The sequence below is a fragment of the Nilaparvata lugens genome, chromosome 2 (genome assembly GCF_014356525.2).
Source record: "Nilaparvata lugens isolate BPH chromosome 2, ASM1435652v1, whole genome shotgun sequence".
NCBI lineage: Eukaryota > Metazoa > Arthropoda > Insecta > Hemiptera > Delphacidae > Nilaparvata > Nilaparvata lugens.
The window spans coordinates 61,440,158-61,467,876 of record NC_052505.1 but is presented as its reverse complement, the minus strand read 5'-3'; the positions used below and the strand labels follow the sequence as shown (position 1 = coordinate 61,467,876).

The 27,719-nt window shown below is 36.0% G+C and overlaps 1 protein-coding gene across 1 annotated transcript in view; it reads left to right on the top strand.

Moving 5' to 3' along the window:
- Positions 1-27,719, top strand: part of LOC111043946 (retinal homeobox protein Rx1) — a 54,872-nt gene that overhangs the window by 6,324 nt on the left and 20,829 nt on the right. Inside the window, exon 2 of the mRNA XM_039420140.1 lies at positions 10,093-10,478. Coding sequence (XP_039276074.1) covers positions 10,093-10,478 — 386 coding nt within the window. The remainder of the gene's footprint in view (positions 1-10,092; positions 10,479-27,719) is intronic.

The following is a 27,719-nucleotide window of genomic DNA, read 5'->3' as shown; positions in this document are numbered from 1 at the left end:
TTAAAAGAGTGATTCTTCGATTCAAATAGGATCCCAAATGAGACCCACTGCCAAATAATTTATCTTGTAGAAGAAATATTTTGCTTTTTCCATAATTTTCACCAACTGTGTATAGTTAAAAATTTTGGGTTTCAAAAATTACAATACGAGTAATTAGTTTATGAGGGTGTTCTCCAACCCAAAGGGGCGGTCACCTAGTATTATAACATCATAAACGTATATTTCATTGTGTTTCACTAACATATATCACGTACAACTCATCATACTACAACTATTATTGTTTAGCTCTCCAATAGAAATTTTCAAAAGTTCCAAGATGCATTCAAACCAGGCTCCAATTGAAAATGGAAATATACAAAGAAGCATCCTGTTATATTAGCAGGACTGGATTGATATAAATTATAGTTAAACATGATAAAATTGCTATTATTATTCGATAATCAATCATCTGCAACTTGGAAACCTGTTTCCTGTAGCAATTTATTAGAAAACACTGCTTGTTTTCCCCATCAACTCCAATCCTATTACAAACAGAATCGACTGGGGAAATCAGATGGAGATAATCGAATTTCACTCTTTAATTGAACGTTAATGGATCAGAAATTACCGAACGATCAATTCGTGAATTAGGAGAGTTGGGCGGAGACGGGTCCAATAAGAGAAGAGTGAAGACTGAAATATAGGGTAGGAGGATATTGAAGGAAAAGGAAGAATAAAGAGAAGTATAGATAAAGAGAAAAGAAGAAGTAGAAAAAAGAAAAATTGGAGAAGAAGAAGAAGAAGAAGAAGTAGAAGTAGAAAAGTATGAGGTGAAGGTAGGAGGAGAAGAAGAAGAATAAGAGGGATGTTGGAGAAGAAGAAGAAGAAGAAGCAGAAAATGTAATAGAAGAGAAAGAATTATGAATAAGAGGACAGCTGATAAAGCTTTGCCGATCGACCATATGGGTTTAAAGTTGAGTGGCATTACCTAATAACTTGCCACCTAATCAGATAACATCAAATCTGATAGCACTTATCCAACATAATTATTATACAATTGTATGCCTGTTACAAAGCAGTAAATGCTAAGGAGTGAGTGAGAGACGACATACACACACACACACACACACACACACACACACACACACACACACAATCCGGTATTGATGCTTTTAAGATAAACGATTCTGACAGAGGCTCACAAGTTAAAAGCATGTGAGTGTGGACCACGCCCCGCTATGTAGCTGTCAGATGCCAATTAGACGGGCATTCCTCCATTTCAAACACACGAAAATAACTTTGTTAAGTGAATCAACCGGCCGCCAATATTGTGATGATTGCTAACCACCGCCTTCTTGATCGCTGTCAGCTCTCATTCTCAATAATTCATCCTCATCCTTTTCTCTCTCTCTCTCTCTCTCTCTCTCTCAACAACAGCTTCACTAATCTCATAAATGATTTTGTTAATTCGTACTCATTAATCATGACGTCGCGAATGATATGCAGTGTTTGATTTTAATAGAATTGATGATGATTTTTCTACTGCTGATTAAAATCATATCAAATTTTTTTCCTTCTTGCAATACAAAATAATTTCATTGAGAATCTTATGCAATTTGCCATGAAAAAGAACAGGCAGAGCTCTGCAGATGATAATGATGATGATGATTGTGAGGATGATGGTGAGGATGATGATGATGATGATGATGATGATGATGGTGTTGATGACGGCCAATATTCAAGTTTTTCATCTCGGAATGTTTTTTGAAATTACTGACACTTCTCTTATTTAGCGGTATCTTTTGTTTAGTATAGGGTCTATGGAGAAGTTCTCATATCGGATGTTTGATAAGTGGTCTTGGTCCATTGTTGTGTTTTGAAGTTGGTGGCCACTAGACAATACTCTCAGAGAGAAGTTAGTATACTCATAGATCTTATCTCTGTTACTATAGTCTCACATACATCTACTGCAGCATCATATTTTTCTAAATGATGTATAGTATGTTGGCGACTCATTCTTGTATCACAGAAATCCTAGTCTCATGAAATTCTACTGTTTCTGTATTACAGGATTCCAACATTTTCAAAGCTCAAGCCCAAAATCTCCGCAAGATATTTCCTAGAACTAGTGCATAAACCACCCTTCTATGCTCAATAAAAATTATAACTAAGAAAATCAACTTTTTGGCATTACATTACATTTTCAGGTAACAAACCCCAAATTTTTTTCAAGACACTTCCCTAATTCAGTGCAGAGACCTGTTCGTTCTAAAAAACCGTATCGTGCAAAAAATCACAACTTCATGCACATCTAATAAGTGAACGCGTAAAGCGTAGAGCCCAGCCGAGCCGAGCGACGTGATACATCAATGTCAAGTTTTCACGAACGGGAGAGGGGTAGAAAAATAGAGTGAGGGAGAATGAAAGTCGGAGAGAGAGATAGTATAACACGCAGGTGCGTGACCAACTATATATCACTTAGTCAATTAAGCGTCGCAGTATTTTTGAGTGGAAAGGGGCCCATTTTCTGCTACTGCTGAACAAACAAAATGTTTTTCATACCAGTAGTTGCTGTTGTTGTTTGGTATAATAAGTAACTTCATTAAAAGATCACGCGAGCTAATGAGCGAGTAGCGTGTAGATGTGGGACTCGACTCGCCGACTGACTGACTGACTATCAACACTCGTCACAGTCGCAGGTGGAGGCGAACCGTGGAGGAGGCCCACTACTTATTTCCAACTGGTTGACGTCTCATTCATTAGCTTCTTGATTACTGAGACAACTCTCAGGCAACTTTTGCAGGGCTCACTTTTTTCTACCACTGCTATTATTTCTTGCTACTTTGTTTTCTCAAACGATTGTGCAGCCTTTTTGTTAAATTTTCCTTCAACACTTCATTATTGTAGTCTGTGCTTGAAGAGTATATTGCTCTAACTCGATTTCTTGTAATAGTCCATTTATGGAGAAAATCGTATTATATTAAGCGAACAATTTCTGTATTTATATATAATAATAATAATTTTATTTCTCAATAAGCATTCATTACAAACACAACATTACTACTAGAAATAATTATTCTATTGAGAAGACACTCCCGAGAAAAATTATATTTTGGGAGTTGCCATCAAAGTCCATTTGTATAATTTATTTTATGCAATCAATTAAAAATAAATTAACTTAAACCATGAAATATTCTAACAAAAGAGCTTACAGTCGGAATTTTTACAAAAGTTATTAATATTTTTGAATAAAAAATGAAAGTGAATGATGGAGATAGTACTACCTTATGTCTAGTAGAATATTGTATTGTAAAACTAGAAGTTTTTTTTCAAGAGAATATGAAGAATGAGGTTATGACAATGAACATTAGTATTTATATAATATGGTTATTTATGTCCAACGGATCTGGGAAAACGGCTCTAACGATTTTCATGGAATTTGGAACATAGTAGGTTTATGATATAAAAATTCGATTGCACTAGGTCTCATCCCTGGGAAAACTTGCTGAAGGACATGAAAAGGATAATAATTATTCATCCTTGGAAAAGCAGATGATAATTTCGTCGTCTGTCGAGACAGAAAATGCGTGTGCTGTGGGAGAGAAACAGAATTATTTCCAGCTGTGTAATCAATCAGCAAGAAATATTATCTAGAAATTTTAATCAACTTGATCAAAATAATCTGATTTGTTGAAATGAAATGATAATCATTCTAAACTAGAGTATATCATAATTTTCAAAGTTAATCATTATTTTTGACAATTTTAAGTGATTGGTGAGTGTTATTTTGTTATTCAATTTGGTTTGTAAATAATCTAAATTAGAACTTTTTTGTTTTCAAATGTTTGAACTGATGATTGAACCTGAATTCAAGTGAATGGAACATAAACGACTTTCTGGACTATTTATAGTGTATAATTCGGGGAAGAAACAGTTTTTGGCTGTGCCTGTTAGTACTTCCCCAATCATTTTAAAGAATTGTGTTCTGTTTATCAATAGTTCAGGAATAAATAACGAGCGAAGCCCGGTGCCCCGATATTGATTCATTAATTTATCAAAAAGTCAGAATAAAGTTCAATATGAAGTCAATATACTAGAGTATTGAATTCCTGAGATTGTTACATCGTTCAAGCCTAGTACGAATTAATAACAAAAATATATATATATATATATAATATATATATATATATATATTATATTTATAATGCATTACATCACATTACATTATAATATATTATGTTGTTATAGTTATTTGTATTATTTTCTTGAAACTGTTTCCTATAACTTATTCCCTCCAATCTATTCCAATTGTTTATTGTATATTATCATCCTTCTCTTTCTTTGTAACATTCCTTTCATCATCTCTGAGATGTCTCTCTGACAATATTCCCAGTATTATACATCTTCTTTTCCTATTCATAAACCTCACTCATTTCTGTCCTATTTCTCTACTGAAATCATTCTACTTACTTTCTCCTTTCCTCTTTCACCTCTCTTCCTTCACCAACGCATTTCACTTATCATTAAAACATTTCTATCTTATTTTCACTTTATCTCTTACAATTTTCTCATTCAACTTTTTCTATACTAAGAACATAAGTCTTATCGTCCATCTTCTAATCTCTACCTTCTATTCTCCATCATTTGATCTTATCATCCGCAACAGGAAGTAGTTTGTTTGAATGAAGCAACATTTTTTCTCTTGTGTTCTCCCTACTCTTTTTTCTCAACTAGCAATCACTCTTTGTTCATTTCTAGCAGAAAACGTAACTGCATTTTTATCGTTAGGTGTGATAACTATAGCTCAAGGACAGTGGTGTAATAAATAAGGCCTTTATAAGTTGGTGTCATAAAAGGGCCCTAGGTTGTCACTTTTCTCAGCTCAAATGACCTGAAGGGTCATTCAATCTTAATGATCGAAAGGGTCTAGTGTATCAATTTTCGAATGAAGTACCACAGCTCACAAATGACATGCACTTGATTTTCTTGTCAGGATTTATCGTATTCTTCCTGTGATTTGCTCTAGTTGTGTTTTCTGTTTTTGGTGTTGTTTGCACGAAGGTCTGATTAGTATGAATTATCGTCTTTCGTTTGGTCACTCCGTTCTCAACTCATTTCCAGTATACAATAACAGCATTCTCTCTTCAAATCCCTATGAAGCGATTAAGGTATGAGTTTGTATTGGATTTGGTTGTAAAGGAAGTTGATCCATGATGCTTTTTAGATCTTCATATTTCAGAATTGTCTATAGTATTGAGTCTGTACCCCAATTGCTATTTGAGATCTATTTTTGATCATGCTATATTAGATCTACATATTTCAGTATTTTCTATAGTATTGAGTCTGTATCTAGTTACATTCCCTTCTCTTGTTGAAGATGATGCCTAGTGCCTTGAAATATATGATGGCATAGAGGAAAAGTTTCAATTTTTTTGGAAAATACAGTATGGTAATGTACTGTGTGAGAGTGAAAGTCGATAGTAGTTATTGGACTAAGTTTTGCGATCATTCTTGATTATGGTAACCTATTGACTGTCTCCAGCATGAATTAATTTATGTTTTTCCAGCTGACTTGGCACACATCAGTGTGCGCCTTCGCACATGCACCCACCCGTACATGCACGGGCCAAGTCACGTCAGCTTTTATCCTTGGATTGCGTGGTGATCCACTATACATATATGTTCTTCACATATATTTTCGTTCTATAGAGTGGGTGGGTGGAGGTAGAACTTCACAATTAATATAACCCTTAAACGGCGTTGCCAAACATTGATTGTTCATTGCTTATCAGGTGCCACGTGGCATTTTATCAGGCTGATTAGGTTTCTTTCATTAAACTTACTATTTCTTTTACGACTCATTGAGTAGGCCTATACATTTTCTAAATCAATGCTAATTACTGTGAGGCACTCGGTTCTATTTATCGTGTTGAGTACTTTCATGTTGGTTTAATTTCTTATGTCTTTTATCGATCCATCTCAATTTGATGTAATATCAGACTTGGTGAATACCAAATCACGAATCACCAATGAAATCACCAACCACGAAATAAGTGGTGAATACATAGGTACCTAGAATACATTCTAGGTAGATTGGTGAATACAATGTATTTCGATTGAGAAGTTCCACTCAATTAGAGTACAGTTTCTCATCTTGGTGATGACAATATTTTTCCAATTTTCTAAAATCACCACCAAAGCTGCAAGCAAGTGTCAAAGAAATACAGTAACTCGGTTTTGGCATAGAGAAAAGAATGCTAAGTTATGAAAGAAAAGCTATACTATCTTTTCTCTATGGTGTTAGTCATCGCACATTTTTCTTCCATTATCAAAGTAATGTAAATGATCAATCGATAGGAAAATTGTGTCAAATTATGGAATTAGAATATTAATGTGAGTTACTTCAACTTACTAGTATTTTTCAATAGAAACTTATTTATTCTGAGAAAATATCATTGGCTATTCCTCAGAGAAAAACTTCATTTAAACTGCAAATATTCCAATATTTATTGACAATCTTACTAATAGTTTCAGTTTGAAGACAGGTTTATTTAAGGTATTATTTGGGAAAGATCACAATGCTGAAAAGATATTTTCAAAAAGTATGTCAATAATTGATTAGAATTAAATCAGGGAATTACATTTCGTTCATAGCAATGTTTGATTATCATCTCAATAATCACTAAAAAGCAATAGCTATCAACTCGGGATGTTTATTCATTTATTTCCAACCATATTATGATTGTCTCCAACATTTTCCCCCGCCAGGTAGATGATGTTTATTTTCTATTAACAATATTTCAACGCTCTGTTATCATCAAATAACGACACTTCCACACAAGGCCAGTAGATACTTTGTTGATTGAGAATCAAATGTAATCAACATCAATTCGGAACGCAGAAATGAAACGATTATTCCGAGAAATTAATTAACTCCGAGCATAAAAACAATGTTTGTTATTCATCAGAGCACTTGGCTCGGTTGGGCCAAAAACAATAAACGGTTTATTTATAACGACTTATCAGATAATAATTGTTATTTAGGTGGATGATGAGCTTCCATCTGATAATGAACTTTGCTTTGGATATTGATTTCATCGTTTAATTTCTCTTTAATCAAGCATTTTACAGTTATGGAGTGCAGAGTCATTTCTCAAAATTGCTTATTATAGAACTCAGTAATTGGGAATTGCTACTCAAATTGCATTCTTTTCTGTTCAGAGTACAGAAAAATTTCGTGACGATCCCAATTTCGAAAAATTGAGCATGTTTAGCTCCTGATAGATAAGTAATCAGAAAAGTGATGATTTATGTTTTGAAGCAAATTGGTGGATTACATTTTCATTCAAGTTAGGCTAATTACTGTTATTGAAAAAGCTCAACCTAACTGATTAAGTATTCGTCAAGCAGATTTGAAAATTAAATTTGTGTATCAACTCCAAATATACCAAATCACAACATTGGAAGCATCTCCTCAGCTTTCAGCACCAACCACACCCACACCAACATTCAGGTTTTTTCAATTTGAATTTATTTATTTGCCAAAAAAATGCGAAAAAAGCTTTACAAAAAAATAGATATAAACTAATGCACTTAACTGAAATAGCTTACATACATTGGAATTGAGGAACTGTTAATTTATTCAATTAGAAATAATCACAAATTGATAATAATTAGTATTAGATAAAGATTCAATTCATTCTCCCAAGAATAAAACATCAATTATTTAAGCACAAATCATGAGACATGAATTGGACACATGACTGAAAACATAGAAAATAAATCACATTACTTATGACTGTGTCAGTATGGAACTCAGCTTGTACAATCAATGGATCAGGTAGATAGATATTAAACTTGATGAATTTTTACAAATTGAGTACTAAATTATTTTGAGATCGGAATTTTGTGGCAGTGGTATAAAGCAGCAGGCAATGTTTTTAATGCGGCGAGTACAAGTACCGAAAAATGTTAGCCAATCTATGCCTACTACTAACGTGTGCAGGACTCCATTGAATTACATTGCCCGACCCACTGACTCTCAGACGACTCGTTGGCCGGTACAGCATGAAATGCCACCTGTATCATTTATAACCTCAGTGATCTGAGAACCAACCATGGATAAGTCTCAATTCCAGCCAAGCATTTAATAACAGTTAACCATGGGTAATTTTTAAATTTTCATGTTCACTCATTTCAATATAGTATATTCATCCATTTTCACTCATCTGTCCTATCTGGTTAAGCTCAACAATTCATTCTTATTTGTAAACTGTAGGCATATCTTGTACCGGTCAATGCCAGAGCTGAATCTTGATTGGTCGACAACCAATGGCCAATCGTAGGGCTACTTCCACACTCGATATTCTGTAACTCGAAGATTAAGCTTTCAGTTTACTAGGGATTGATAATGGCGTAGCAACCGAAACTTAGATCTCAAACCCGTTTTAATAAATTATCAGACCATCAGTCGTCTCGAAATTATCAAATCGTTTCCATTCAATATGGATATCCACCATATCACCATCACAACAATACTGACGTTATAATCAATTGCATACTAACTTATACGCCGCGAATGCGCGCCTTGTGCTCTTCATCAGCTGATTATATATGTATAGGTAAATATGTAGTATAATAATCATAGGATCAGCTGATGAACAGAGCAAGGTGGTCTCATTTCAATATCATACTTGTCCTTTTCCAGCGCATAACTCTGTTTGATAGATGATGGAAATAAAAAATCATTTACAAACAAGTCGTTAAAAAAATCAAGAATTTTTCTGTTTCCCACAAATTAATAAAAGATTCATTCACAAATAATTTAATAATTAGTGGAACAAAAGTTGTTGGAAAGTTGAGGATGAAAATTTTGAAGACTAATGCCCGGTTTCACCAACCTTGGTCAAGGCATTTGAACTTGAACATAGTTAAAATCTATCCGATGATCATATCAGCGGATATTTCGTTCCACCAACACCAGTAACGTTCAACCACGGTTAAACCAATGGTCAAGTTTGATTGCCGCCGAACGTGCGATAATTATTCGAACACGGTCAAAAGACTGGTTCGATTAATTTCCTTGCTTGTTTGTTGGTTATGTTTTTGACGAAATGAAAAATTTTAAGGTTTTTAGTGGGATTGAATTTAGTTGTAGTAAGTTATTTATTAGGTTCGTTCTCGGAATCTTTTAATTAGTAAATTATTATAGTATAGAAAATAAAGGAAGATTTTGAAAAATATTTGCTTTATTCTTTTATTACACAGTAGGCCTATATTATTCAATCTTCAGATCAACCTTGCTGCTTCAATGTATCTCATTAGAATTGGAATGTTCTTTTGTTCATTGAAAAATTGTCAAAATTGATGGTGATTTGTAAATCTCTTTGTACGAGAGTATTCAATTCATATTTGAAATATTATTATAAATTATTATAGATGTGTGACTATACAAATCGTCTAAGCTAGGGGCGTATATAAGAAGGGGGCGCAGGGTGCCTGCCCCGAAATAATGAATATGAAGAAAAATCAGTAGAGCAATTACAGAAAAAAGTAAAGTAATCTGAATTTTTGACGGCCTGACGGTAAAGTGAAAAGGGCATTCAGCGCAAATTTATTACCCTCTGAATATGCGCATCAAAACTGATATTGAGAATCATGGGGTGTTAATATATCTACTATACTCTGGATTTTCGTATAATAATGATTATTAATCCATTAGCATTCGAATAATTGCAATAGCTCGGTAATTTCCATCCATCAAAATTATAAATGTAGGCAATAGCAAGCCAGCAAACATGTTGGCCAACTTCAGAAAAGTCTACAAGAGTTGACCATGTTCAGATTTGAGCGACGGAGTTTTGATTAATCCCGAGGTCGGAACAGTTTTATGTTTGAACGAGTGATCAAATTTTGACTATGAACTAATTGAGCATAGCTAGGCTATATTTGATCAAGGTTTATGAATATATATAAGTTATATAAGCGACTTTATTTTACAGCTCCAGCCGTTTCTAGGTTGATGAAACCGGGCATTAATAATACAATTTCTTTACAAATTTATAATGAAAATGTGCAAAAATAATAAAAGTTGTGTTGCCTATTTCGTTACAGGCGAAAACAGCTGCAACTCGAGTGACACCCCGCTGACTTCGGGGGGTGTTGCGGATGCCGATCGACGAAAGCGAACGTCGTCGGCTGGTGGCGGCGGTGGTGTTGGAGGTGGTGATGACAGCGATGATGAATTCGGAAGCGGCATAGGAGGTGGTGGAGGTGGTGGAGGAGATGGTGGAGGCGGAGGAGACCCTGGAGGTAGTCCCGGAGGCGGCGGAAGGTGTCCCATGTCACCTGATAAGAAGAAGCATCGTCGTAATCGGACAACGTTCACCACCTATCAGCTGCACGAGTTGGAGAGGGCATTCGAGAAGTCGCACTATCCGGATGTGTACAGTCGCGAGGAGCTCGCCATGAAGGTCAACTTGCCCGAGGTCAGGGTACAGGTCAGTGCTATCAACAGCTATGTCCAAATCATTCAATAAATTCAAATGAGAATCTGATTAAGGATGTGGAGATGACAATCAAAAAAACTTAAACCAGCATGAAACCGAATTTTGGATGTAGACATAAAAACTTATAACAAAGAAAGTAATTTCAATTAGTAAAAAAGTAAACTTGCACATGATCAAAAAGAAATAAGTTTGTTCTTGTATAATGAGATAATTTCTTATTCTTTCAACTATTGCTGATATTAATAGAAGATTCGTTTGTAGCAGTATATATTCAATATTGAATATAGGAAATACCATAATAAGATTTTCAAGACATTTATAGTTGAGCGTATCAAATCCTTTACGAATAAAAATGAAAAAATGGTGATAAACTAAGAAAATAATTCTTTACTAACAAGTCAAGTGCACGCATGAGCTTGATTCTCTGTTCTCATTTCTTTTCCAACCACACTTTTTATTGACAAGCGAATTTATGAATCGACAGAATAGGGATTTGTGTCACAGACAATAATTTTGGATGAAGCCAATGGATAGTCTCCCATATGCAAGAATATAAAAGAAGGAAATTGATGAGAATAAAAAAACAATATTATATATAGCTGGAAGCAACTGTCCTAGGAATAAAAATGTGAATCTGATAGACGAACATGATCCTGAATAATTTTGAAAAAGACTGGAAATCATATTTCTCTTTCTATCACTCATTCTCTCTCTCTCTCCCTCTGTCTTTCTCATACTTTCTATATTGTCTATCAAGCACAGAGAGTCTCCCTCTCTATATACTGTCTACCAGTGAACTAGATTATCATGCTCTCTACTTTTTCCCTTATTATCATAATTCAGGAATTGATAAAAAACGGGTTTCTCCTATATATGAATTTGTTTGACAAGAACAGTTGGTTATTTACTGCTTGTATCTCTCCCAACATGGCTATTCCATGTTGATTTTCATTTTTTGGGATTGCATTTGGATCATTATATTATATTTTATTGATAGGATTCTGAAACGGGTGATTTTTCGTACGAATACCTTACATTACTTACAATACTTACATTTGGCTACGACTCATGAAATATATTCATATGCAAGGAGTATGGAATAAAGAATATACTATAACTTACTCATATTCAATTGGAAAATTATTTCAAGTGGTTTTTTTCTATCCATATTTGAGAAGTGAATTAAACCTTCCCATAGTTCCCATAGCGGACAAGATAAGTCCAACTTCGTACCTCCACAGCTTAAAAACCTGCATCTTCAAGAATAGAACCCACAAACTTATGCAGGTTTTCTGATTCTTCTAAACTACATAAATTATATTTGAACTATTTCAGTAGTTATAGCTAAACTATATTTAAAAACATTTTTTAAACTATATATTACATATATACCATAATTATATTAATTCATCGATTTCGACAAAATTTGATAGACTATCCTTTATTTGAGAATTTATTCTACTCTTTCCATGCTCCATAGCCTATATAATTTCTTGATTGACTTCTTCATAATTCATTACTAGCAATATAATGCTGCACGTTGACTTTGGCATTACTTGTACATTACTGGTGGAATGAATTAAACAGAATCATTTACCAAGACAATGAATATTATTGAATACAGAAATAGAATAGAATACAGTGAAATCGTGCTTTATAGAAAAACCAACAGGCAATAGTGTAGTTAATAAAATGGGTTACGGAAATAAGCAATTGATAAAAAAGATAGAACTAAAATTTATTGCCTGAACTGAATGCATCAATTCAAAATTGTAAGAGTATTATAACTGCTGGATGGAAAATGAAGACCAATTCTCGGCCTGGAAAACGAAAAATTATACCCTTGCTAGAAACAAAATCAAGCTCAATTCTGAACTTGGAAAAATCATAATCCAACTCACTCCACCACCCCTTATTCAGTGGTAATGTATCGTCAGCTAATATCGTCAGCATTGGATCTAGCCATTACAAGCAACTGTCACAGAGCGTCGTAACTCAGCGCCAGACATTTGACAGGCAAAAATAAAAATGAATTTTTATTTGGGAATTAGAGAGACTCACTGGCGAAAGAGGAGCTTGAGGTTGCAGGCAGCCACTGCATAATAGGCTTGCCATGCCTACCTACTCGTATTTATACATACTTGTCATGTAACAGTTTAAAAAAAGAGGACGATGTAGTTTTTTCTGTTTGATATTAGAAAGAGAGGATATCGTGTACATGAGTGGGAAAAGGGGTCGATCATCTATGATGGTGGACGGTGGAGAGAGGGAAAATCATGTCACTACCATTTTTTACTTCGTTTCTACCCTTGCCAACTCCCCGAAACGAAAGCCTACCACTAATTGCCAGTAAAAGAGATTCTTTACGAGCAGACAGGTCTTTTGTTTTTGAACAGCTTTTTCATTGACGATGTTTGTCTTTTTTTGACTGCTTTTCTCGTGCTTATTTTTTCAACTTAGCAAGTGACTATCACGGCTTGCCTTCTCTCTAATCGGACTGCATCACATGTCCAACAAATATAAAAAGTAAAATATCAAACGACTGACTTTGGCTGTCGATCATCTCTGTCTTTTCTCATCATTTTTTTCCGCTTTCTTCATCTCTGCCTTTGTGTGTGTGACCTCGTGGGGACATGTCCCGACTGCTGACGTCAGGAAACGTCAACGATTTTCGAATTTATCGCTGGCGAGAGACTTTTAGACCACCGTTGAAATAACAAGGTGTTTTCTTGTGTAATGGTCGTTGGGGGTACGTTAAAAATTGAGAGACTAGAGGCACAATCATTTGATGCCAATAATAAAGAAAAACTATCCAATTTTTTCATTTGAGTTATGCGCCTTCTCTCTATAATGCTACTTGAATATCTCTCATTTATAAGACGTAGCATGATCAGCAAAAGAAACACATCGTTTTGGGCTATCTATTTGTTCAATGAATCATAGGAGAAGTAGGCTAAGTGTAAACAGAGTTTTTTTTTGAAATTGTATCAAGAATAGAGGGACTGGAGAAATCTTATAATAAAAACGAGGCAACCTATATTCTCTATACTAGAAGAGAATGAGAAGATCTCTCTCCATGATTTTCAATCTTTAATCTACTTTTATCTTCACCATAAAATCAGAAGATGCAGAGACTATCTATGATCTTTATGGATATTATAAATAATTATCTACTTGTATTCTTGGTTATTCTTTCAACCATTCGCATCTACACTGTGAAACTACAAATTAAGGTTCTACAATAGGGACCATAATCCCTCAATACAATAGTATTCATTGTTGTTATACTCCTATTATCACAATAATTCTGAGATTCCACAATATCAAACACATGTAATTCACAAACGTTTATCAAGTTCAGTTATTGTTGATTGCCAGAAGTGCGTTCACTATTCATGTGAAATTGGAATAGAATATTATTGGACATGAAGGAAGATGGAAACGGTTATTATTCTATTATCATCTCGTTAATAATTAAGATGTAATTGGTGTCGCTAGAGAGACTACCCCGAATTATAAATATAATGTGTCTCTAGGCATTAATTCAATGATAAATTAATTAATGACTTATGTGGGCTCGTCGAACACGAGCTGTTGGCTGTTGGATGGCAGTGCACTCAAGACTTCAATCTAATTGTTCTTGTACTAGGAGCCGGTGCAACCCTAACATGCATGACTAACAGCTAGTATTGCATGCAATTCATTAGCATGAGCATTAGGCCTTGTTATGACACACAAGCCTGCGTCAATTCCCCTGCCACGAATAGAATAATTATTATGCCGATGAAAATGTTGCATGCCACACGTGACTGAGTCCGCAGCTTTTTTTATGTTGAATTACAGCGACTAATTTGCCAACAATTTCTATTGATCGTCAACGGACGCAATTAAATGAGAATATCCTGATCTTGATTCTGGTCGAGTGGACGTTGTAATTTCATTACCTGGAAGGTAGGTATGACCTGGGACCCCAAGGCAAACATAAAACCCCCTGCATACTGGGACAATGCTGACTGTCACTGGTAGCCACCAGTAGTGACCACCACTAAGGGCACATTGCCGATTAGCAGCGTTCGAACCCCTTCTCACCGGCGTAATAAACTGAGTTCGAGTAGCCTTCCTGGTCCCTATTGTCCCTAGGATAAGATTAATTTCAAACAATATAGATTCAGCTCACTTCAATATAGACGTACATTGTCTCACAAACGAACCTTTGAACTATATTTATAATTCACGACTGAGGACCTATACGAGATTCCCAAATAATCGAACTGTAACCAAGATGGCAGGATTATATTAATGGCCTGTTTATTATTTATGGATGCAACTCGAAATTATCACAAACAACAAGTGATATAGTTGAAAATTACTATTTACTAAAACATGCAACTTCCCATAATTCGTCTACAATCTTCCGAATAGTCTTCATCAGCGTTCAGTTTTGCACAGTAATGACTATAGTAGTAAATTACCACAGCCTTACAAGTTGAAACTCAACAAATTTAGTTTCGTTCACTCCCACTTTATTGTTTCATGTTCACTGAAGAAATAAGAAGCGCTAATGAGAAAAGTGTGAATGGTACAAACGAAAACACTATTCATTTGTCTTAACTGGATGTGTGAGAAGAAAATAAAAGAAAATTAGAAGAGAGTTTTTTTGGGCAAACTGCTTCCATGCCGGTGTAAGTTAATTCGTTGTTCACGTCGTGAAAATAGGGTTTAAGGGGTTGAACGTTGTACGAAAGCAGAAAATTGGTTACTAATGGTTTATGTGAGGGAACAGCATCGTTGTCCAGATCAGAGTAGAGCAGTTTCTTCATGCTTCCCCTTCCCCCTCTTCCACAACATATCACCCTCCTCTCCCCCCCAGTCATTGCACTAAGTGTGGGAAAACTTGCAGACGGTATCCTTTTCCTCCTCTTCCATACTCATCGCTTCTTCTTCTTTCCTTGAGTGTATAATGGAGAAACGCGTCGGCTCGGAAAATTCCTTTTCACCCCTAACGAAATGTAAGAAAAGCAGCTGAAAATGATGCCTGCTTTCTTTTCTCTCTTGAACTTCCCCCTCTACCACTCCACCCCAAAACAGCATCCCTGAAAATCCTGCACCAGCCATTGTGGTGTGTGCGCGCGCGTGTGTGTCTGAGAGCACGCCTGCGTAAATACAACACTCCAATAATGTGATGGTAATAAAGTGTAAGTGTGTGTGTGTGCGCAGGGTTCTGCTTCCTTTCTTTCCTATTTCTCCTGCTTGCTAACACAAGATAAACTCCACCAATTTTCCGTTTAGCGTTCAAATACTATTTCCATTCTCAAGCATTTCCCTTCCATGGTTTACCCACCCAATTTTCTCCTCCCCTAATTTCATTCGCTCTACTCACTATCACAATCATAATAATTCGTGTTTTTGTTACCAGGAATCAATTAGGTATTTCTTTTCACTAGCATGATAGTATAAGAGTACACTCACAACATTCATAAACTGTGACTGAATTTTGTGATCATTCTGATAGTGTCTTTGAATTAGTGTGGAATTGTATTGTATTATAAATCGGGAGCTTAAAACTGAATTGGAAGATCAAATTTCTACAATAAAGGAATATCACAGGATTCTTCTATTCAGTAATGATATCATTCAAATTATAATATTATAGCTATGACACTTCGTATTATTTTCATTCTCATATAATGCATGTTGCTACAATGGAATTGATAGAATGTTCGTAAATCGCTATAAGTTGTGATGGACGTTCCATTATTGAAATCAATGAGAATACATTTCTAGCCATCAGAAATATTCTTATGAAAGAGATCCAACAGACTTCGATTTCTCTGACTCCATCCTCAATAAATCGATAATTCATGAATAGTAGTAGCCTACTTATCAAATCAATCGAATTCATTAATTTGTAGCATTTGAATCTTCACATTTTCACTTTAAATTGAATACACATTATTCCGATGAGAATACCTTGCATGTTAATGTGTCAATAAGGAAGATAATGATTGAACTTTCTATTCTCAATTTTTCCTATCATTATCAACGGAATTAGAAGAGAATTGAAATTATTCGCTTGCTGCATCAACTTTTTATGGATTCATTTTAATTAGAACACCAGTTTAATGAGATGGGGAAACCTTCACGTCACTGTCAAGGCAACTACAAGCCGTCATTGTAAATATATCAGAACTTTATAAACATTGAACACGTAGGCAGGCTGCTGTGTGCAATGTTTGCACAATTTCAAACTAACCATCGAGAAAAAATTGCCAGGTTCAATATATAAATAGGGTTCCATCAGACACCTGACAAGGCTGGAGTAGCAGCCTGTAATGAGCAAGTAAAACGAATGCAGGCAGCAAGCTGGGAAAGTTTCTCAGGCCTGTTCTAAAAATAATGGGAAAGCGTTCCAGAATGCACAAGGTGGCAACGCAGCCTTTAAAGCTGAATGCACAGATAATTAAATTAATTATTGTTCGCGTGATAGCTTAGAAATTTATTGGCGTTGGAGCTTGTGTTGTTGTTAGTGTTTTAGTTTCGGGAGGCAATCACGCAACACTTGGCCATAATTCGGGGGCTACTTTATAGTATAAAACTCTATATATATAGATGTGTGTTTTAGGTGTTTTATAGTCATCTGATCTATATCGACAGTCGTGTATTTCAGCCGACCCAATTATCCACTATGAGGGAGTTCACTACGGACTGTCAGCACTGGTTGAATGAGAAGAATTGGTCTTGGACATAGGAGATGTTGACAGTTTGAAGTGAATCTCACTGTAGTAACCATGAACGGCAATCTTCTCGATTCAAAATTCGTGCTCTTTAAAATGGATCAGTTTGATTCAATTTTTCAAAGCCAACTAGGGATTTCTAGATAATACCTACAAAAAGATTACTTCATGAGCGAACCTATTGTGCTTTGATTATTACACTTGATACTTTTTTCTTGAATTATTGGGATGTACATTTCAATAATTTATAATTAACATTCTCGTTTCTCTTTGAAAAATCCTGTGCACACTACTCTTGAAAGGTACGCACAGAAAGGTCAGGTTGATCATTGTTTGTTAGCTGGAGGAACAAATCTCAAACTGATAAGAATCACTGTCACAGAGTTTACTCATACATTCATGTTAACAATGTCACTTGAAGTTGTTACGTTTCTTTGGTTGAGAGAGAGAGAGAAAGAGAGAGAGAGAGAGAGAGAGAGAGAGAAGAGAGAGAGAGAGTGAGAGAGAGAGAGAGAGAGAGAGAGAGATGATTTTGATGGACCTGACTTTTGTGAACATTACAAAAAATATTTCAACTAACTAGAAATAAACTTAAGGCCTTAAGAAATCAGGTAAACGAAGATTTATACAGAGATCTTCAAAAAATAAATTAATTCAGCGAACAAGGAATTTAACAAAATCTAAGGTTGGGAAGTTACTCAAACAGGAACTATTAGGACTCTAGTAAAATTCGAACTGAAACAAAACAAGTTCACAAGATCAGCCTGTTCTTCACATTACAGAAAATTAACCTCTTACATCTAATTTATAGTCCCTAGGCGCCTTTCATTATTTTTACCCCAAAAAGACTTGAATTGTGTCAGGGGTGATTGAACATTTTAAGAAATGCTAATCACACCAAACAGAGTCTGTATTGGCGAACCCCTCCCCTTTTTGAAACAATTCATATTCCACTTCGTTTTCCCTTTTTACACCTTTTAACGACGAATTAATTATCTTTTCATACCTTGTTCCGTTGATCGTACTGGGTATTGTATTGATTTGATACTGACTGTTCATTGCCGTCCCTGACACGCCCTGCGAGTTCATAGTACAGAGCCCGTTGGTAGAATCCACTGCGGCCGTCCTTATAATGATGCGAGGGCTCCTGGTCGATTGTGAAGGCGGTGGGTCGTCAACTCGTAAACCGCTGTTTGAAATGAAATAAAACTAAATAACTTCGGTGTCTCTAGCGAGAGTTCAAAGAAACTAACATTGATACAAAACACAATTCTAAGACCTAGCCTCAAATTAAAATCAAAATACAGGTGACCTAGAGACTCCTCTGTGTTTGCTTGAAGTAGAACAACAACCAATCATAAATACAGTTGCTTCAAGAAAATTTATGAAATTACAGAGATACGCAGGTGTCCCCTGGCTCCAAGGTTTTCCAAGTGAGACGGGCAACGCTTGCTAACCCGGGATAGTGCTCAATCAGGCTTGCCAATTAAATACAGGACAAAATTAATTCCCCTCATAAGCATACCTCTCTCTCAATAATAAAGTGAGAGAGAAGACAAGTAGTGAGATCGATATCCCAGTTCTCACTCTGTAAAATGATGACATCAGGCAACAAGCGATAACAAGACAAAACTATACAGACGAGAAAATTGTAATGTATATTACCATTACAAAGTAAAATAAAATTTCATCCCAATAACATAAATAATACAATGATATAATAGAGATATGCTATTGACACAATAATATTGAACATGAACATTACAAATTTTGAAAATTGATTGAAATCACAAGTCATATTGGAATGTTATTCACAATGCAAATTCTAGTAATTCGACACATTTCAGAATTCCACATTTTATATAAAATGTGAATGTGCAATCAGACTACAGAATGCATTGGGGAATGAAACTAATTCATGAATTTAGATGAAACAAAAATCGTTCAATCTTTCAACATAGAAAATTGATTTGAACTTGGGCTGTTATCCAATCATGGATAGCTGGTAATCGAGTTATCTAGTTAGGGGCAAATTAGGGGCAAAGTTGTCGTTAGACCGTCTTTAAATTATCGAGGGTCGTTCCGTCTTGGAAAACACCTTCAGGCAAGTGTCAACTCTGGTCACTTCACCCCTTCAATTCGCCCTCACCCCCAATCGCCCCGCTTTTCCAGGACCCCCTGCTAACGAACAGTGTCCTGACTTGTAGTTAATTGAAAAACTCAATTAGCTGCAGTCCAATATTGTCTACTAATTATTATCGAGATGTCAGTGGTTGTGTATTTTTCATTATACAACTGTTCTAGATCTTGCTCTTAATTAAGCAAGATTAGAACCATTTAGATAGATCTATCTTTCAAAATAAGCTTTCAAAATTGTAAACTACTCTTTTATTGATTCTCCGATTCACTGATTGAAGTTTGGTATTTAATGGAGACATACGTCTTCAATGACAGAAAATTACTGAAGCAACAATCCTATCTTGTTTATAATATTATATTTATAGACAAAAATCTATTGGACGTCAGTAACTGGAAGTATAAACATGAATATAATTATTGGAGCATATTGATTTTTATAATACAGGACATATTCACTGTGAAATCAATTTATTCCATTTGAAATTCAACAGTATAAACTCTATTTTATATTTCGAATGAGAGTTTGAGCCTCAACCTGAATATTTCACTCTTCTCATCGGTCACTGTGAGATACACTTGTGAGATACAGTCACATGCCTTATAAACAACATTGATGTTCCAAATTCAAGCAATTCAGACAGTTTATATTTAATCTCCATTCAAACGTTATCAATCTATATAATAAAAGTTTAGAGAACATTATAATTAGAGTGACAATCGTAGAGAACTTCAAAACTTCTTTTCATGAGCTTTTTTCTTTGTTTTTATAATTGAAATCATTATACCTCTTCCTTGGTATTCTTATAAGCTTCTCTGCTTTATGCTTCTTGGATTGCTGAAGATTTCGAAATTGATTCTTATGACTTTATTATACTTAAAATAGAATGGTCACTCCTCATACTTGATCGCTTTGTATAGATTTCATCTCCTAGTATGAACCAAAATGTATTTTCTATACTTCTCCATATTCCACATCTTTATATACTTCTGAAGTTATTCTCATGCATCTAATCTGATATCTGTTGCAAGAGATGTTCGGCCTATTGTGTGTGTGACGTTCTCATGCTTTGAATGTTTCGGGATGTTATCGGAAATCAAGTACAAGAACCCAGTCGATTCAATATCTCATCGTGCAAATCTTATTTGTGAGTGTTTTGTGTGCTGAGATTGGCAAACTACCCACTTGTCCAACACTCGAAGCATCCCTCCCGACCCCTCAGCCAATCAGATATCGGCTTTCTCTCTCGACTGGCGATCAGGGTGCAGTGCAGCCCTCTGGTGGAGTTTTGTACTACTATAAGTATGTAAATATCATTCGCTGACAGACAGGCCTGGGGGTTTTCGACAATGAAGGGGGGAAGTGGAAATCGAATTGCCACCTCAATCGGGTTTAACAAGCTATTGGGTGGTGGTGACCCCTTCCAACCGGCCGCCGCCATTGTTCAATCATAGCCGGCGCGCCAAATTTGAATTTCAAATTCGCGCGCCGCGAAAAAGCACTTTGTTACGCCGAGCAACAATTGAAAAACTCGCTCACAATGCAAAAAGCATTCACACTCGCCTTCAATACATCGTTACTAACCTCGTTTATCTCTCTCTCCTCCACCCTCGTCTTTACTCCCATTTTCTCTGAACTCGACGCACGCTTCTTGATTCCCTGAACTGTTACTGTAAAGTGGCATCTTCGCTGCTGTACTAAATCATTTTATTCCCGGTGAGGGACCTTCTCCCGTAGTTCTATATTTGCTTCCGATATTCCATTCCAGTTCCGTAGTAGCCTATTCATTCATATTGTTACTTAAACTTTATGTTTACTTCATTACTGCTAAGATTGTTCACTTCAGATTACATTTAGAGGGTAGATATTTGTATATGATCGACTCTAGTACATTCATTCCAGTGGAGTATGAAATATCCTTTACTCTTCCATATCCTACATTGCCCATGACATAAATTGAGTTAGTTGTATTGCATTTGCTTTATATAGAACAAGTTGAATGAGTATGAGATGAACAATGGATAGGAACCTCATATCGGAAGCATAATAATTCTATTAAATTGCATCTTATCTTTTGTAAATCACGGCTCTTTTACTCATTCTATGTTATTTTTACTAAGCTGGTTTTCTCTAGCGAAGTTGACGAGTTTAATAGGTTCGATGTCCAGTCTTCGAACATTATTTTCAAAAATGAGATTGGATCAGATTAATCTATTCTTGTAGATCACAATAAAATATGCTGGCTTCTATATCGAGTCATAAGATATTGACAATACATTTAACTTCCCAATGGATCTCATTCAATATAAACTAAGAATTGTTGATCGATTGAACTAGACAAAACTAGGCCTGTTTATTTTCCATATTGATTTGCGTTTATCAGAGAGAACTATTAGCGAAGCTTCAACAGACAGCCTTCCATCCTTGGAAATAGGCTATCCTTCTTCCCAAACATAGAGTAGTTCTCTGTTCAACAGTAGAAGTAGTAAATATTATAGAATATGGTATAGTATCCAGTACTCTAGCAAAGAGTACTCTACTTTATAGAGTAGTGGCTTCAATAGAGGATCATCACTCTGCGAAACAGGATAGAATTCTCTGAGAATGACCCCTATGTTCAGAAATGAAGAAAATATATTGATAAGAATGAAGAGATCCAGTGAGAGGAGAGTCCTAGCGGCAAAGAATGAAGAAGATATAGTTTGTGAGAGAATAGGCGGGCAAGTGGCAGACGATATTATAGAGAGTGAGAGTGGGAAAGCATGAGAGAGAGTGGGACAGAGGGAGTGTTTGGGCGGAAGAGTGAAGGGAGGAGATTCAGGGTGAGACAGTGAGAGAGTGATAATTGAGAAGCAGATTGACTGTTGAGTGTTGAGTGCTGCGCTGGTTGCCAAGGTGTGAGGTGGTGGTGATGTGCTGGCATCGGTTCATTAGTGCCCCATAATAAACGTTTAATTAAAACTTTGATTAATAGCCAGCCGCTCAAATTGCATGCTAAATTGATTAGATGAGGCGCTAGCGTCGTGTGCCAGTGACGTCATAACAGGAACCACCTCCCCTCACTCATCATACAACCCCTTCTCACTCTTAAATTGCCTCTAATCCCTTCCTCACCTGCAGCAGTTGAGAATGAAGGATAACCGAGTTATTTAATGTATTGTAAACAACGAATCATCCGGTTCGAAAACGTGTCTGTTGTATTCTAGATTGAGCTACGACTGCTTCAATCAAGCTCTTTTCACAAGAAATCATTAGACAGAATTAATTTCAAACATTCATTAAACATATCATCCATTGCTTCCAATTTTTTCATAAGATTTATGAAGGTGATCGTGTCTTTGTTTATTGTCTTTGCTATCCAATGATCATTCTTCTTTTTAAATTAATGATCATTGCAAATTTTCAATCGAATAGGTATGATTATGTTTATATTTATGTTTTGAGGGGACGGATTCAAAGACTCAAAGGTTCGAAGAACCTCACACGTCAACCGAAGCTTATTGTGTGTCCCAGAAGTATGTTAGTTAGGCAAACCAACTTCCGTGTCCTTTACAAGGTCCAGGAGTTTCTTCCCTATACCAACATCCCATTCCTCACCTGGTTGCTTGCAGCCAAACAGAGCCCTTCTTCTAGCTCCAAGACTTTTGCAATCCAGTATGATATGCTTAGCAGTCTCTTCAGACTGATTACAGAGCCTACACATCTGGCTTTCATTTTTGAGTCCAATTGTGTGGAGATGTTTCCAGAAGTGGCCATGTCCAGCTATCAGGGCAATCACCTGCTTGACCTGACCTCTACCCAGACTCACCAGCCACCTGATGAAGCGAGGGCTTGCGTCCGCCAGCAGCCTTTTGCCAAGTGCTTGACCAGGGTGACCCTGCCATTGCTGGTGTTGTAAGACCCTGGACCATTTATTTATTGTGTGCAAGGTAGTTGTTTTACTTGTGCCACAGCCCGGCTCTGGGCCAAGGAATGGCATACTAGAGCCCCGCTTAGCAAGCTCATTACCTCCTATGCCTACATGGCCAGGTACCCAACCAAGATGAACAGAGTTGAGCATTGCAAGCCTGCTAAGCGTTTTGTGGCACTCCCAGTGTTGTCCCAGACTTGCATAGACTTGTGTTCTAGGTGAATCACTGTACACCCCGTAGCCAGATTTCCCTTCAATGAGAGAATCGTCTGTGTACCAGATGAGACTGCCTCTTTTGGGATAGGGTCCTCCTCAGACTTCCACTCCTCTCTAGAGCAGAATTGAACAGAGATAGGTTTTGTAAAAAACAACTCCTTGCTCATGACATCTGACGTCATCTCAAGCACAGGGCTGTGAGCAACAGCTTCGGCGATTGTGCAGTGGCCTGTTTCAGACAGGCCTTCTCTCCATTGGCCTGCAACTTTATTGGCTGATTTCCGTGCTTCTGCCATATTGAAAATGTTCAATGGCAGTAAGCCAAGACAACTTCAAGAGTTGCTGATGGGCTGCTCGTGAAAGCTGCAGTGACTATTCTGTGTTTGCATCCTTTGTAGACTTGTGAGTTGGCTGTGGCTGCAACCTGGTTCACCTTTGTCCACCAGACTAGTGATCCATAAGTTACCTGAGCCCTTATTACTGCCTTGTACAGCCACAGAGCTATGTAAGGCCACATCCCCCACATGGAGCCTGCAAATCTTCTGGTCGTCATAAGCGCCAATTCAGCTTTATGCAGTGTATTTTTTAAATTATTGTTCCAAGTCAGCTTTGAGTCAATGGTCAGCCCTAGACATTTCACTGTACTTGATACTTCAAGCCGTGTAAATCCAAGTTTCAACCTGGAGAGAGACTCCAGGCTCTTTTTCCTTGTAAATGGAATGACTGCAGTCTTCGAGGGATTTATATATATCAAATAGGTATCACAGTTCGGGCGCAGTAGCTATTATTATTACAATTTCAGCAAAATCTTCCATTTATATGATAGTTTTGTTCATTTCTACTTCATTCACTGATGATTGGTAATTGTGAACTACATAGCCATTCCAAATTCAAATGTATCTGAGAGCTTCACTCTTCCGATAACCAATGACGAAAATGATTGAGATCCAGTCAATCCTCTATGATCCCTCACAATTGGCACTCTTCCATGGTTGATGCCGAATGTAATGAGATATCATTGGGTCTAGAGGGTCGCTAACACTTGCACACAGATCACAATAATGAAAAAGACAACAGTTGTCATGATAAATCGAGTTTGGCCTGGTCATGTGGTGTTTCTCACGCCAACCCAACCCCCCCCTCCCCACAACCAACCCCTCCCTATCACCCACCCCTAAAAGGTGCACGCGCCTACAAAACATTTCCAGCCTATTTGATATCGTTTCGCACCGTCACGTCCGATTGCACACAGCTTTATGTCGTTTCACAACGAATATGCTCTCTGTAGTACTTCATATCTGTATCTATTCCTGAAACAATATCTATTTCTGTACCTCTGATATATTCGATGTAGGAGAAGTGATACTTCGACATGATTATACATAAAAACATATGACGTCAAATAATGTTTTCATAGAAAATGAAGTACTTATTTTACGAGTATAAGGAAACTCAGATAGTCAATCCGGAAAAACCCTAGGACATTGGAAAAGATTCATGAGAAAAAAGAGAACTGATTTTTCACAAAAGAGAAGATTTCCTGAAATTATAAGAATAACACGAATCTATTAGACCTACAATCGAGTTATATGACCATACATTTTTTGGTGTGTATAGCAGCATAGTTGTAAGTTGTATCGACTTTATATTGTGTCATAGGGGATATCAATTCAAGTATCATAGGCGTCATTCATATTATTGTCGACATTTATGATCTGTAGTATCCTAGAAAGAAAGACGATTTATGAGAACCAACACCTCTAGAGAGAAGGTCTCCTAATTCTTCTTCATGTTTCTCACCCTCAACTGAAAGATGTGTTATATAGCCTACCCTTGGTTTTAGACTTTGGATGTTTATGTGGAGGAGCATCTATAATTTATCAAATTCATCCTTGTATCATAAGCTTGACCTATATAATGAACATTTAATGATTACTAATACTCCGGAAAATATTATTTGTGACCGTACACCAATAGAAAGGAGGGCCTAACGGTATCCACCCTCAACTGAAAAGGCCTAATATTTCTGAGTCATTCCTGAAAATAACATTCGAAATGATACTGATACTACTTGATGGAGTGTAACCATAACGATTATAATTCATTCCGTCGTAGTGCAGAGGGTCTCTGAGTAGGCCCACTACAGTGAATGTTGGGAAGGTGTTTTGCTACAATTTGTTGTAATTGTGATATGGTTTAAAGGTTGAGGGTTCCGTATAAGGCCGCGGCAGACAGGCAACAGATGTTCAGAATGAAAGAATTTAGTGATAGTGGGAAGTGGGGAGTTAGTTTTGAGAGTGGAAGAACCCTTCCAGTTTGGTTTCCTATCGTTGGAGGGTTAGTGATCCCGAATGTGGTTGTTCGGGGCACCTGCATGATTCAGGATATTTCTTATGAATGCCAACTGGAAGATGGCATGTGAAAGATTGGGCTTCTAATATTGAGCAAGACAATAATACATCATTTATGATAATCATGAATATCATAACTTTGAACAACAATCCAAACTGGACATGAAACAACCATATCATTCATTATTATAATTGGTATGTAGAGACCAATTTACTATTACAGTACTATGCACCATACTACATCGAAACGACTTGTTATACAATAGATAATATATAGCCTACTACAGTAACCATATAACTATGGGTATATAGATACTGTAGTAAGTACTAGCTTATAACCTTACAGTTGTGTTGTGAGTGATGTTGTGACACTTTTCCATAATGAAAACACAAATTTAAATTGTCAACCACTTTTTATTATTATCAATTATTGTAATATTACTGTATATAATTACTGTATTTATATTATAATAATAAAAAGTGGTTGACAATTTAAATTTGTGTTTTTATTACTAGCTTATAGCTAAATTGAACCATAGAGTGAAGATATTCAATTATTATTTAAATAGATTATTTGTCTCCGATTGAACTCTGTGTATTTATCACGATTCTTATAGTCTGAGGAAAGGATAAAACAACCAATAACTGAGAAAAAATATTCAAAGCTTCAAGCTGAAGGCTAAAACTCACATTCAGGGCTTGGCTATTATTCTATTTGATATTGTTCAAAGTTTGTTATTAGCGATAACTTTCGAGGAATTTTCATTCTATTTTTTTTACCATTCAATAAATGTCACGAATTAAGATGCTAACAACCACGGTATTTAGATGAAAACGGTAGGGGTCATGAAATGTGTGCGCAGTGGCCAGCCAGCTAGATTGCGTCACCGCCACCAACCGAGGCTTTCAACACCTATTGGCAATTTACGAAACTTTTTTGTTAAAAACAGGTGATTAGATATAAAATTTGTAGCCAGGTTTCCGTATGACATTTTTCTTTCTCTCTTTTTTTATGACTCTTTTTTTTTTCTTCTCAGTGCCCACATGATTCTTTGTTATTTCTGTATTGCATGGTTTGTACCCATGTAAAATATTTTAAGTGCATATTTTCCCACCTCCCATATTTTATCTTGGAAAGTAGTTTCGGCAATAGATAGGATAAGATAGATTCAGGATAGATGGGAATCCTAGCTATAAGATAGGATTTTTTAAAAATAAAAAACACATATTTCTCTTGTTAAGATGCTTTTTTTGTTATATAATTTATTTTGTTCTTATTTTATTTTACTCTTGTTTTATTCTCAGCTTGATGTTTATCTTAAATCTAATTTTTTGAATATAGAATGTTGTAATGTTTCAAGGAGACATATAAGGGTTTAACCTGTTGTCTCCATGTATGTATTTATGTAAATAAATAAATAAATAAATAAATAAAATGACGTCAGCGACACCGGAAATTCAGTACGAACATGCGCGTGACACCTACCGTCTTCTTCTATATACCGTGCTAACAACTACATTACCATATGTGTTGAAATGAAGATCTCTCCTATAATACCCACTTAATTATTTACCTATGTAATGTGGAATTAGTTGAGAAATAGGTAAACTATGTGAGTTCATGAATTCAATCTATCATTTTTTTCTTATAAACTCAATAGCTATTTGATAGATACATTTAATTACGATCAAAACATTCAATTTGTGTTTTTGTTTTTCTTTTAAACTGAAAATCAATTCGATGAAGAAATATCTTGATTTCTACTAAGCTACTGTTCCAACGCTAGATTTTATATTGGCTCTGGTATTTCAGAATTATTTGTATAGAGACAGTCAATAATAATCATTATAAATGATAGGTAGTAGAGATTTAGTTTGAAATCC